The sequence below is a fragment of the Thunnus thynnus genome, chromosome 2, assembly GCF_963924715.1.
Source record: "Thunnus thynnus chromosome 2, fThuThy2.1, whole genome shotgun sequence".
Classification (NCBI taxonomy): Eukaryota; Metazoa; Chordata; class Actinopteri; order Scombriformes; family Scombridae; genus Thunnus; species Thunnus thynnus.
This window is the reverse complement of record NC_089518.1, coordinates 38,404,544-38,419,485: the sequence shown is the minus strand read 5'-3', so window position 1 is coordinate 38,419,485 and position 14,942 is coordinate 38,404,544. Positions and strand designations below refer to the sequence as shown.

The 14,942-nt window shown below is 37.4% G+C and overlaps 2 protein-coding genes and 1 pseudogene across 2 annotated transcripts in view; all 3 read left to right on the top strand.

Moving 5' to 3' along the window:
- Positions 1-2,755, top strand: part of LOC137170208 (GTPase IMAP family member 8-like) — a 31,527-nt pseudogene extending 28,772 nt beyond the window's left edge.
- LOC137170155 (trichohyalin-like) overlaps positions 1-13,993 on the top strand; it is a 31,114-nt gene extending 17,121 nt beyond the window's left edge. The window contains exon 9 of the mRNA XM_067573437.1: positions 12,105-13,993. Coding sequence (XP_067429538.1) covers positions 12,105-13,906 — 1,802 coding nt within the window. The 3' untranslated portion in view covers positions 13,907-13,993. The remainder of the gene's footprint in view (positions 1-12,104) is intronic.
- Positions 9,890-14,942, top strand: part of LOC137170172 (uncharacterized) — a 37,648-nt gene continuing 32,595 nt past the window's right edge. Inside the window, exon 1 of the mRNA XM_067573439.1 lies at positions 9,890-9,991. Coding sequence (XP_067429540.1) covers positions 9,973-9,991 — 19 coding nt within the window. The 5' untranslated portion in view covers positions 9,890-9,972. The remainder of the gene's footprint in view (positions 9,992-14,942) is intronic.

Sequence of the window (14,942 nt, the reverse complement as noted above, 5' to 3'; positions counted from 1 at the left end):
ACGGTGGAGTTGAGCAAATCTGTGTATTTCTCCAACCAGGACATCAGAATTCTGAGTCACCTGCACTGGTGTCCCCAAATATTTTTTCACAATCACGCTTAAATCTTTTTTTGCATAAACGAGCAGAATGCTGTACTGTAGGCTGTAAAGGAGAGCAGTGCTACTAGCTTGTTGAGATGGACAAGAGTAAAGTAATGAAAGGATCAAATTTTCAGCTTTATTTAAGTCGACACCATTCTTTCAAATATTCCCCTGATCGGCCCTGATAATGATCCTCAGGATCAGCTCGAGACATCTCATAGACCTTCTTTAATGTGATGTCATCTTTTTATTCCTTTTTAAAAAAAATAATTCATGTTTATATTTTTTCAAAGGTTTTTTTACTGTCTTTTTATTTTTCATCGTCTTTTTGTCTATTGTCTACTGTGTTTTTGCATCTTTTGTCTTCTTGTTGTGATTTTATCTTAACTTCTTCTTGCTTTTATTTTGTTTGACTTTGTTATTTTGCCTTCTGAGTTTCCAGTTTTCTCTTTGTCTGTCAAAGCTCTTTGTAAACTCTGTTTTTAAAGGTGCTGTATAAATAAAGTTATTATTATTACTATTATTATTATCTCTAGTTATAACTATCACTATTTGAGGTAACTCTTGGTCTTCTTATTTCACAGGTGATGATGAGAATCAGAGATCAGAGAGTCTCAGGATTGTGCTGATTGGGAAGACTGGCTGTGGAAAGAGCTCTTCAGGAAACATCATTCTGGGAAGAAAAGAGTTTAAAGCCAAATTAAGTCAAATATCAGTCACCAAATGGTGTCAGAAAGCAAAGAGTGAAGTAGACGGTTGTCCTGTCGTTGTGGTCGACACTCCTGGTCTGTTTGACTCCACTTTGTCCCATGAAGAGGTTAATGAGGAGATGTTGAAATGCATCAGTCTTCTGGCTCCAGGACCACATGTCTTCCTGTTGGTGTTACAGATTGGCAGATTAACACAAGAAGAGAAGGAGACATTAAAACTCATCAAGGAAGGTTTTGGGAAGAACTCAGAAAAATTCACCATCATTCTTTTCACAGGAGGAGACAAACTAAAGCGTGACAACATGTCCATTGAAGAATACATTGAATATGAATGTGATGATTCCTTTAAGAAGCTGATTGATGACTGTGGAGGAAGATACCATGTGTTTAATAACCGTGATGAAGAAAACAGCACACAAGTCAGTGAACTGATAAACAAGATTGATTCCATGGTGAAGAAAAATGGCGGCAGCTGCTTCACCAATGAGATGCTGCAAGAGGGCGAGGCAGCAATAAAGAAGGAAGTGGAGAAGATCCTGAAGGAGAAGGAAGAAGAGATGAAGAGAGAGAGAGAAGAACTTGAAAGAAAACATGAGGAAGAAATGGAGGCAATGAGAAGAAGAATAGAAAAACAGAGAACAGAAATTGAACAGGAGAGAAAACAGAGAGAAACAACTTCAGGAGAAGGAGGAAAACATTCAGAAAGAACGTGAAGAGAGAGAAGAAGAAGACAGGAAGAAATTCAGCGACAGGAGTGGGAACAAAAACATAAAGCTCTGGAGGAAAAAATAAAATCAGAATCAAAAGAAAAACAAATAATTGATGAAAAGCTGGTGGAGAGCAGAGAAGAGATGAGAAAGAAACGAGAGGCCTGGGAGAAGAAACAAAAAGAAATGTGGGAGAAACAGTATCGAGAAGATGAACAGAGACGACGGGAGGAACAAACAAGACTTAGAAAGCTCCAAGAAGAATACGATCAGGAAAGAGAAAAATATGAACAGAAAAGAAAAGAAGACGATCGAATCAGAAAAGAACAGGAGGAACAAGAGAGAAAAGAATTAGAGGAAAATTACAAGAAAAAGCTGGAGAACATGAAGACAAAGTATGAAGAGGAGGCCAGAAAACAAGCTGAAGAGTTCAATGAATTCAGAGAGAAATACAGAAAGGAATTTGAAGCTCTGATGGAAAAATATAGTGAACAACTCAAAGATCTGAAGCAACAACATGTTAAAGAAATGAAACAAACACAGGAGACACACAGCAAACAGTACAAACTGTTACATGATCTCTCAAGCCACAAAGAAAAGGAACTAAAAGAGGAAATGGAGGGCAAAGAGAAAGAATTAAAAGACGAAAGGGAAAAAATGAAGAACAAAGAAGAACAAATCAGAGAATTGGAGGACTTAAAGAAAAAGCAAGAACAAGAAATAAATGAGTGGAAGAAGAAATACGAAGATAAATGCACCATCTGCTGATGATTCTTCTCACTACAGAAACTCTATGATTCACTGTGATGTTACAAACTGAACATCATCAATATCTTTGATCACATCACAGTTTGAAGAGAATCTGACTGCTGCTGTTTAGTAACTTGTATTAACAGAACAAAAAGGACATTTATCAAATACTCTTCCTCTTTTATTATCACATCTCCTGGCAAGATTGGTTTTGAGTTTTAGCTTGACATTCAGCAAACTAACATTTACTAGCAGCTGTGTTAGTCAGCTGACATGTCAGAATGATACAGAATAAATTAAAAATCATTTCATACATGCAGATCTTCAACTACATAACAATAAACTAATAAATAGTCATTTTCCATATTAGAATATCCTCATGAATATAAAGTGTTGCACTGGTTTTATGTCTACAGTAGAACAAATACATTTGACATCATCCAGCAGTGGTTCAGACATTTGACACCTCACTGGTCATAGATGACATATAATAGTGCCGTCTAACATGTAATGTATTCACATAAATATTATGTTTAAGAGTTTGTATTGGGGAGGTCTGCAGTCTGAGGGGTTAAACTCACTTTGTCATATTAACACTTAGGTTTGGTGTTCGGTGTCATCAGGGGAACTGAGTGTGTGTGTTTGTATGTTGTATGTTCTTCTCTCTCTGTTTCTCTCTCATTTCACTTCTCTCTGCAGGTGATGTCAGTAAATAGTTTCCACCTGTGGGTGTCTGTATGAAAACTCGAGCGTCTCTCGTTCTCTGGTCTTGACTTGTCTGTTCCTGAACTGCTGCTTCTCTGTTTAAGCTTAAAGAGTTTAAGAGGTTTGTGGTGGGAGGTTTAGGACTTTAGATAAGTTGTGCTACTCTGTACACTTTCACTCATGTAGGTAACTGTTTGTTAGATACTCGAGGTTTATTGGTTGGTGTCTCCACTGTGATGGTTTTTATTGAGTCACTTTGTAGATGAGAAAGTTGGGTTTTTGTCTCCAGATGTAGAGATTAATCAGGCCAAATTATGTTTTTTGATTTGTTTTACTTTGGCACAACTCTTTGTCCTGTCCTCCCCCACATTTAGGGAACATTTATGTTTATTGTAAATAGTCAAATTGTTCATTCTTCTATTCATCTACTTTGATTCTTCATGCTTCTGTTTGCCATCAGTGGAGGGAGGAAACTGCACTGGAAGCTTATGAAGGAAAGATCATCAAGTCTAAAGGATGAAGACACTGAAACTGTTAGAGGAGCAGAAACGGGACTTTAAATCAGTTCTGGGATTGATTCAACAAGTAATGATCGTTGCGTATTTAACTAATGATGAATGTAAAGATAGAACTGAATATGATGTTTAGTTTGCAGTGATCTGTATCTGTTCTGTAATGATTCTTTGGGCAAATCAGGAAAAAGGGCAGAAATTCTCAGAGATGTAAGTTAACAAAGCAACAAGCCAGAATATTAATAAATATGAGCATCTGCAAATGGAAAATAGATTGAAATCGTCCTCTGGGGTTCACTCACCTTGGACCACATAAATAATGAGGAAGTGACTGATGGTGACTTTTAATGATGTTCTTCCTAATAAACATTTTTGAGTATTTCGGAGCCTCTCCTGACCTACCCAGAAACTACAAGTTCATTCAATTTTACATTTTTTCTTTCAACATCTGTCAAATTTTAATGGTTTTAATATGTTGATTATCAGTTGTTGGGTTATTGTTACATTTTGTGTTACATGTTTATTATAAACTTCACTGAATCTTAAACAAATGTTTTTTATTCATACTTATTCATTATTAACAATTGAAGAAACTATTGTTTGAACATTATCTTTGTTCCTTCAAATGACCTGTATATTTTCTTTTCCAATTAAATCAGTAAAACATTCATGTAAACATCTCAATTCAATATCCAGATGCAAGTTTAAGTTCAAGAGTCTCACAACATTAACAAAGTTAAATAGTTCAAGTATCAGTTCAGTAACATTCAGGACAAGAAGGTCAGATACTCAAATACTGCTGAGGCAGACAAATAAACACACAACAGCATTATTGAAGTAAATTCTGTTTCTTGGAGTTCAGACAACTGTTTGGAGCAAGAATGTCCAGTTTATTAAATACTTTACACAAGTGACCACAGCACCAAGGAGAGTGTGTTTGTCTCTTAAGCTTTCAGCTTCATCTTGTGGCCTTCCTCAGTGGAGAGAGTTGCTCAGTTGTCAAGGAGACAGTTTTATTGTTATCACATGACCAAGTATGGAATAACAGATGGTTGTATTTGGGGAAGATGGCAACTCCGTCTCTGGTGTCAGACGTGAAAGTTTTCACTGATCTTTCTCCGGTCATTCAGACTGCTGGTCGATGACCTTTGACCTCTTTCCAGTGGATGCTGTGGCTGGTTCTGGTCTGGAGTTCAGATGTCTGATGTTGTCTGATGTGTTTCTGGAGCTCTTTGTGTCTCTTATCCAGAGCTGTAGAAAGGGAAGAAAAACTATCAAGAGATATCTCAACCTGCATTTTATTGCAGGTTAAATCTGGCTGAATATATTGTTTCCTTCTCAGTCCTCACACACAACCTGTCTGACTGACAAGCAGGTGTGTTCTTGATTTATACAGATTAGAGCAACTAGTTCTGCTCCTGTTAGTCAAGAGAACCACTCCATGCTGAATCATTCATTAATTTCCTGTTAACTAAACACAGTAGTGGCTGAGTAGACTTCAAAAACTTCAAAAGACTGAATCAAAAAAAGTGTGAACATGTATGTAAATCTGTAGAAAATGTGATCAATAATGACACTGTGGCAGACAGCAGTGTGTGTAGAGACATTGTTCAGTATATAGACGACCGCTCACAGTGATTTTAGATGGTTTCAAACATGCAGCATCATCAAGCTGATAAAAATGATCAAAACTCTGCACATGTGAGGATTTTAAACAGTGACTGTAGGTTAATATCAGTGGTGGAAGAAGTACTGAGAGGGTAAAAACAACAATTCAACAGTATAAAAATATACTTTTACAAGTAAAAGCTAAATTAATTACAAATATAAAATACATGTTTTACTCCTAAAATCTACATCTGAAAAGTAACTACAGTTGATCAATAAATATAATGGAGTAAAAAGTGCAATTATCTCCTTCTGAAATGTTGTTGTGTGGAAGTATAAAGTAGCATAAAACTGAAATACTCAAGTAAGGTACAAGTACCTCATAATTGTACTTTAGTACATTACTTGAGTATGTACAGTATCATATTATTTTGCACTTTGTAACGCTGGTTTTGAAACATGCTATAAAAAAGATTCTTCTTCTTCTTCTTCTAAATGTTCTCGGTCACCTTCCACCACAGGTTAGTCTGTTAAAGAATTTATAAACTCAGGACACAAAATCATTTTGGTCTGAAGTGCAGAAAGTAAAACTTCAAGAAGGGAATGTGGACACTGTGATATCCTAAAATAATCTTTTTTCCTCCAGTCACATGTTTTGTGTTGAAGTGTTATTCTGCCCTTAAAATGGGGAAAATAGTTAGTGGAGAGGGATGAAGAAACCAACACACTGCTCTCACCTTCACTTGTCTGTATTGAGTGAGGGAGAGGAGCGCGATCCCCCCTACTGGAGCCCTGAGGCATTACCAATAGATGGACGCACAATTAACCCAGAAAAAGAACCTACATTACCTATTTGTATTATCTACACTGTAGCAGTGGAGTAAGTGAACGTCTCCTCCCAATATAGTACAGTCCTACCTTTACGTGACGTCTGGTTGGTGGGTCTACTGGTCAAGTTTAGAAGTTTTCCACACACCCCTGCCAATATATCACCTCACCTTCTCCTCGACCACCCTGAATCGGTAACATTGGGTCTCACAGCCAGTTTGTACCAAGGTTCATACATCTGGACACAATACAGCAGACTGGCTATCAAGGTAAAGTAAATGACAATATACTTGTTGACAACAGAGTTGGTCTCTCACAGCCAGCTTCTCTCATTATTTATTAGGATCCACATTAGCACCAGTATAAGCATTGGCTTTTCTTCCACCGCCACACTTACATGCACATTATAACCACATAAACTTAAACAAACCAGCTCATCTCATTTAATTACAATTAAGTTCATACAAAAAAGCAAAATTGTCATTCAACTGGAAATTAAGCCAAACACAAATGATAATCAATCACAATTCCTCAAGAACTCATAGAAAACTTGATTTATTTCTCCTTCATACAAATAAATAGTCATTCCTAATAAACATAAATCCTTGTCTGATGGCATTCTTAAATTACATATTTATCCATCATTTGCTTCCACACATTTAATTCCAAGAAGGGTATAAAAATACATTAGGCTCATTCCTTGCCCAGGAGTGATTTCTAACATCAAAAATCACACCTAAAACATATAGCCTATAACTTACCCACAATTTATTCACTTTTTTAAAACTCGGTTTGTTACTTATTAACATAAAGGCTGCCTATTATATGTGTTCAGATTGGGGCACTGACTGTGCCAACGGCTTTTTGGGTTGCCCCGCTCGAGTTTGCAGGGGTTCCACAAGATGGCGCCGGTGGCACAAAATGGACACCTGACGAGAACAAACCATGTATATATTCTTAATTAATATCACAGCATAAACTACATTACAAAGAAGAGAGAGTAGTTGATAGCATAATGGCAGGATACAGTAAAATATGTGAATAACAGTGTTAAGGCAACTTCCTCATCAACACATTTTCTGGAGGTTGCAACACTATGTAGGACAAGGCAGCTCGCTATATGAATATTTTCTTTCACTTTCATTCGTGTTGAGGGTCGGTGGCGCAGTAAAAAAAAAAAGTTCAACTGGTGAGTAAACTCAACTAATACTTACATATACCATATAAATACCAACAAATAATGTAAATACAGTAATGCGGATGGATCAACAGGACCGATTATTACACCGCACTAAGCTTTAGTGACATTAATGACTGAAAATCGATCACTAATCGTTGACAGATGGGCGTCTGTTCAGATCAGATTTACAGAGTGTTATAACTTCTCTAACTGAACTCACTGACACACCGTCAGTTCAAGTAAATACCGTCTCACTTCAGCTAAATGTGTAAAATAGTTTGAAACGGAAATGGACTAAACTGTTCGCAAGAAAACGAATGACTTTCTGTAATTTGGTGTATAATGCGAAACTCAGATAGTTCTCTGTTTAATCTGAGAAAATTCTGTTTCCGTTTCTGTGAGACTATAACAAAGTTTTAATAATTGTATCTCAAATTACAATTTTTAATCAACTGTAAATCCGCCATTTCAGATTCCGGTTGTTAAACAGAACCAGGAAGAGGAATTATATTAAGTAATACAAAGTTACATTAAATGATGTTTTCCTTTATTTACAATAAAGACACAAATGTATTTGCATCTTAGCCGTATTATAGAGTTATATAGTATTTATTCATGTCTATTCGTGTGACCACATACACACACACACACACACACGGTCTGCATTTTTTGGCAAAAAGCAGCATGTAGAGAAGACACGTTACCTGAAAGTTTTTGGTTTTGTACCAGTACAGACTGGTTGAAGTGGGATGCTCCAGCTAGGAATGAGTGACACTAACGTCAAACAGTTGTTGTGGTTTGCAGTGTGGACCCAAATGCAGACACAGACTAGAGTGATGTTAATTGAAGTAAGCTTCATTGCCAGGGAAGTGGGGGAAGTTGAGGTGGATGGAGTGGGGATGAAGCAGGCTGAGGCCGAGGACTGGAGGGCTGAGAGGAGTGAAGGAGAATGGTAAGATCAGGCAGGAGGGAGTAAGTGGTAGTGGGCTGGAGAGCTGGCAGGCAGGCGAGTAATGGTCCAGGGGCACTGGATAGAGAAAAAGCAGTTAGTAACAAGTCCAAACTTTGAGAAATCACTAAATATAAGTGAGAGGCCTGAGGTGTAAGCTACCACTTGGGCAGAAACAACGATCTGGCGATGAGTGGATGATGAGCCAGGGTAGGTATACTGCAAGCTGATGAAATGATGAGAGGCAGGTGAGCAGACTGGGAGAGGTGATGAGCTGATTGCAGCCAGGAGTGTGGAGCTGGGAGCCAGGAGAGCCACGCCCAGGCCAAGACACATACACACACACACACACACACACACACACACACACACACACACACACACACACACACACACACACACACAACATAAACAGAGAAAGACAGACAGGGGAGCACTGGGATCACAGGGAAGGGAAAAAAACAGGGAAACACTAGAAAATCTTCAGGTACCATAACAACAGTCTAATTTATATTTGAGTTATAAATGTTCCCCAGGACATTTAGCATATTGTTAAAGACCAAAAACTTATGGAAGGTTTTAAGGGCCAAAACTAAATATATTAATACATTAATAATTATATATTTAAATGCTTAAATAAATAAGTAAATATATAATCATATTATAAAATGCTTAAATCAATGAATAAATAAATAATTCTATAATTTAATGCTCAGTTGGCACCATAAATAAACAAAACACAAATTAAATGAGAAATTAAATATATAAATGTTATATTTATTTGTGTATTTATATATATTCACACATTTGCATATTTATTTATTCATTTCTATATTCATTAATTTATTTAGTTATTAATTTATTCACACATGTATTTATTTATTCATAATTTTATTTATTTATTTATATATATAGGCGTACTTTTATTTATCCATAGTGTAACTTGCTACAGTGAAATAAATAGATATAAATAAATGGGTTAAAGCCTCTGATTGGTCACTCTCAGCCTCAGTTGCTGAACTATCTCTGCGAGGATTGTGAATACAGCTCCATTAATTTCTGTGATAGTCAGGGCCGATATCATTCCAATTCATTCAACAAAGCCCTCAATCTGATCTAACAAAGCACAGGAATTGGCATTAACCTCCATCTGTTCAGCTTCAGCCAACATATCTACCATTGTAGCACACAAGATTTCATTAAGATCCGCACCGGGTGCTGACATCTTGAATTAGGCAAAAGCAGTAGATTCAAGTTCAACCACCAATTGCCTGAGTACAAAGACGTTACTGTGACGAGGGGAAGACATTTGTCTTCATTTGAGAACGTTAAACGTAAAGTCAGACTTTTCTGTCGGCTTCCTGACTTGTTTTAAAAAAGACGAGAGAAAAACAGAGAGAGAGAGCAGCTGTGGTCGAGTGAGCTAGAGAGTGAATGAAGAGAGGGAGTGCTAGTAACGTTAGTGAGGAAGCTGGTGAATCAGATCGATAAAATGTTATTTTCTGATTGTTTCACAGCGGTTATGTTCCAGAGCATAAATACCCTCACACCCCCACTCAACCCTGCTGCGGTGCACCACAACACCTGATTTGGTCTCTAAAACCCTCCATACAAACTATCGTATACACTGCAGCTAAACTATGTCAGCATTATAAATGTATTTACCAAAAACCCATACATCATGTTGGTGGTGGTTATTTGAGGATTGTCTGTGAGTACTAAAGTTTAAAGTTTTTCACTCTGAATTTTAAAAATTACAAAGATTCCTCTCTTCCATATTAGATCAGCCAGTGTGCAAAGTTGTTTATGAACTTTATGAAATCATTATCTATAACCTGTATGTGTGAATAAGAGAAATATTTTTTGTGCACTTTCCTTTTTTTGAATGCAGCTGTTGTTCTCCAGTTGAATCAGTCTCTGATGTTTCCAGCAGAATGACATCATGGCGACTGCAGGATCTGGTGAGTCCAGTCAAACTAAGAATGTGTTTCAAATAATTATACTTCACTTTTAGTCCTTGCATATAGTTTGACAGAATAACAGAGTTGCAGGGAACAAGAATTTCTTTTATGGGATAAAACTTGTAATGTCTGTACTTTATGCCTAAATGTTGCACTATATTTCCTGTAAATGTTCAGCTTCTCTTTACTTGCTGCAGTGATATAGTTTCTCCAAAGATTTTTTTTTTATGTCTGCAAAGAAAGTTTTTTTCACTTCTTTATGTTTGTTTATTTGCCTTTTTGTTTGTTAGTTGGCTGAAAAAGATTTTAGTTAAATTAGGGAGAAAGTTAGACCATGTGATGACTAAATAATAGTTGGTAATGCAGCAATAAAAACAGGAGACAACAATGATGAGACATTATAATGAAAGACAAAATTGTTGAATAAACCAATGAGTTTGTATATTACAGATGATCTGCAACCACTGAAGCGCAGCAACAGCTGTGAATTGCTGCCACCTCACAGTGAGTCAAACTGACCTTAGTCAGAAATATTCTGGTGTTTAATGAGATCTGAGGGTCCAAAATGTCTGGTTTAAAGAAATATAAAAGATTAATGGCTGACAGAGTTTCTCCAAATCTGCCTTTAAACTGCTGATTCTCTCTGGTTGATAATTTTAACTGCTGACTTTGGATTAAATCTGCACACAGTTGCCTTGAATAATTCATAGTTTTTTTCTTCTCAGTGTCTGAGCTGAGGGTTGTTCTACTGGGGAACAGCTGGTCGGAGAGGAGTTCAGTGGGGAACTTCATACTGGGAAAGACTGAGTTCAACACTGAGGAAGAACCAGACTGCTGTCTGAGAGTCAGAGGACAGTTGAAGGAGAAAGAAATAGTTCTCATCAACACCCCAGATCTGCTGCATCCAAACATCTCACAACACAAACTGACAGAGTTTATAGAAAACTGTGTGAGATTCTCTGATCCTGGACCTCATGTGTTCCTGTTGGTTCTACATCCTGAAGACTTCACTGAGAAACACAAACTGAGACTCTGCAGAGTTCTTCAACTTCTCAGCGATCAATCATTTGATCATTCACTGATATTGATATCACCACCCAGAGAGGAGAGTTCAGGTTTCACAGAAAACTACATGAACCATCCTCACTTAAAAGAGATGATCAGAATGTGCAGATACAGATACTTGAAGCAGAAGGACCTTGAACTTCCAGAGCTGTTAACACGCTTGGGACAAATTGTAAAAGAGAATAATGGAGAACATCTGAGCTGTGATGTATTTTTTGATGAGGATGCTGGTTTAACCATGACACTAAAGTCTGAACACATGAAACCAGTTTTAAACCTGGTTCTGTGTGGGAGGAGAGAAGCAGTGAGGACTTCAGCAGTCAAGGCCATTTTAGGTCAGACAGAGCTTCATTCAGTCTCCAACTCATCAGAGTGTGTTAAACATCAGGGAGAGGTGTGTGGACGTTGGGTTTCCCTGGTGGAGCTGCCTGCCTTGTATGGAAAACCTCAGGAGGCAGTGATGGAGGAATCATTCAGGTGTATCTCCCTCTGTGATCCTGAGGGCGTCCATGCCTTCATCCTGGTCCTACCTGTGGATCCCCTCACTGATGAAGACAAGGGAGAGTTAAAGACCATCCAGAACACATTCAGCTCTCAAGTCAATGACTTCACCATGATTCTGTTCACTGTGGAGTCAGATCCTACAGCTCCAGCTGTTGATGACTTTGTAAGAAAGAACAGAGACATCCAGGAGCTCATTCAGAGCTGTGGAGGAAGACATGTTGTTCTCAACATCAAGGACAAGCAGCAGATCTCTGAGATGTTGGATACTGTGGAGAAGATGAGACAATCTAAAAATAAACCATGTTGCTATACAACACAAACATTTGCACATGCCAAAATGGATAAAGCCATACAACAAGAGAAACACATCAACATGCAACAATCTAAACTTGAGAAGCTGAGAAAGAACAAGATCACTTGTAAGTAATTTAAATTGAAACATTTTTTGTCTAAATCATTTCCTGTATCACAGTCTTGAGTCTACAGCACTGAACTGTAGCAACTGTGAACATTTAAAGTAACTCTAGTTGTTTTGATGTTACAGGTGATGATGAGAATCAGAGCTCAGAGAGTCTCAGGATTGTGCTGCTGGGGAAGACTGGCTGTGGAAAGAGCTCTTCAGCAAACACCATTCTGGGAAGAAAAGAGTTTGAAGCTGAATCAAGTCAAACATCAGTCACCAAAGAGTGTCAGAAAGCACAGAGTGAAGTAGACGGTCGTCTTGTCGTTGTGGTCGACACTCCTGGTCTGTTTGACTCCAACTTGTCCCATGAAGAGGTTAATGATCAGATGGTGAAATGCATCAGTCTTCTGGCTCCAGGACCACATGTCTTCCTGTTGGTGGTACAGATTGGCAGATTCTCACCAGAAGAGAAGGAGACATTAAAACTCATCAAGGAAGGTTTTGGGAAGAATTCAGAAAAATTCACCATCATTCTTTTCACAAGAGGAGATTCACTGGAACATGACGAGATGTCCATTGAAGAATACATTGAGAAGAAATGTGATGAGTCCTTTAAGAAGCTGATTGATGACTGTGGAGGAAGATACCATGTGTTTAATAACTATGATAAACAAAACCGCACACAAGTCAGTGAACTGATAAACAAGATTGACTCCATGGTGAAGAAAAATGGTGGCAGCTGCTACACCAATGAGATGCTGCAAGAGGCCGAGGCAGCAATAAAGAAGGAAGTGGAGAAGATCCTGAAGGAGAAGGAAGAAGAGATGAAGAGAGAGAGGGAGGAGTTTGAAAGAAAATATGAAGAAGAAATGGAGGAAATGAAAAGAAGGATGGAAGAACAGAGAGAAGAAATTGAACAGGAGAGAAAACTGAGAGAAAAACAACTTCAAGAGAAGGAAGAAAAGATTCAGAAAGAACATGAAGAGAGAAAGAAAGAACAGGAAAAGAGAGAAGAAGAAGACAAGAAGAGGAAAAACCAGGAAGAAATTCAAAGACAGGAGTGGGAACAAAAACATGCAGCTTTGGAGAAGAAGATCAAGTTACAATCAGAGGAAAAAGAAAACATTGATAAAAAGCTGATGCAGAGCAACGAAGAGATGAGAGAAGAACGAGAGGCCTGGGAGAAGAAACAAAAAGAAATGTGGGAGAAACGATATCGAGAAGATGAAGAGAGACGACAGGAAGAACAGAGAAGATTAAAAAAGCTCCAAGAAGAATATGAGGAAGAAAGAGAAGAATATGAAAAGAAAAGAAAAGAAGATCAAATCAGAAGAGAACAACAGAGAGCAGAAACTGAACAGGAGAGAAAACTGAGAGAGAAACAACTTCAGGAGAAGGAAGAAAAGATTCATAAAGAACATGAAGAGAGAAAGAAAGAACAGGAAAAGAGAGAAGAAGAAGACAAGAAGAGGAAAAACCAGGAAGAAATTCAAAGACAGGAGTGGGAACAAAAACTTGCAGTTTTGGAGAAAAAGATCAAGTTAGAGTTAGAAGAAAAAGAAAAACTTGATAAAGAGCTGATGCAGAGCAGAGAAGAGATGAGAGAAGAACGAGAGGCCTGGGAGAAGAAACAAAAAGAAATGTGGGAGAAACGATATCAAGAAGATGAAGAGAGACGACAGAAAGAACAGAGAAGATTAAAAAAGCTCCAAGAAGAATATGAGGAAGAAAGAGGAGGATGTGAAAAGAAAAGAAAAGAAGAAGATCAAATCAGAAGAGAACAAGAGGAGAAAGAGAGAAAAGAATTAGAGGAAAACTATAAGAAAGAAATGGAGAATATGAAGAAGATGTATGAAGATGAAGCCAGAAAGAAAGCTGAAGAGTTCAATGAATTCAAAGAGAAAAATATGAAGGAATTTGAAGCTCAGAAGCAAGAATATTAGAAACAACTGAAAGACAAAGATCAGCAGTTTGACCTGTTAAAGGCACTAAAAGCCGACACTGAAAAACAAATGAGAGAAAAACATCAAGGTGAAATCTATAACATATTTAAATATTTGACCAAAAAGAGTGAAAACCTGAACAAAATCAACGTCTTGCTGAACAAACAAGAACAGGAAATAAAGAATGTGAAAAATGAGAGTGAAAAGGAAAATCTGCAGAAAATACATGAAAAACAATTAAATGACTTGATAGAAGAACTTCTGAAGGAAGACGACACATCAGACTGTTGCATTTCATGAGTCGACTGGTTTCATGTAAACGTCACAACAGCAGAGAAGTTTCAGCTGTTTCCTTTTTCTATAATCATTCAGTTTCAATAACTTAAAGGTTTGTAATATTTAGTGTTGGACTACACTGTAATGAACCACGACCACAGAAATGACTTCTGATTATATATCAGCTCCTGTCAGCAGTTTCTCTGTTGTTCTAAATCAGTAGCTTATAGCAACGTGTTGGAAGTACTCAAGGTACATTAAACTGCAGGTAACCATGGCAACAGCACTGATGTTACAGGATCTTTTAGCATTTTTCAACAATGTGGAATGAATTAAGAAGCTATTTTGCTGCTTTCTTTCATGATGTAGGAAGTTTACCCTCATTTGTGTGATGAAAGATTTTTTTCTTGATATTTGATGCTGTTTTGTGAAGAAATTGATCTCTTATTTCTGAATGTTTGGTGCAGTCGGTGAGGAAGTGAAGCTCTGTATCAGCTGTAGTTTACAGTGAGAATTTAGGGGCCAGTAGCTGCGTTTAGGGCCAAATAACAACCAAACTTTTATTGTCTTCTGATTTTCAGTCCAATATATCAAGAGATAAACTTTATCCTTTACTTGGACACATTAAGTGATAAAATGTTGATTTCAGTTTTGTCTGTCTGGTGATAAATCAGGTTTTTAATAATTAAAATACTTGTTGACTGTATATATTTTGTTATTAATTGTTTAATTGTGTGTAAAGTTTGGTCTAATCAGCAGT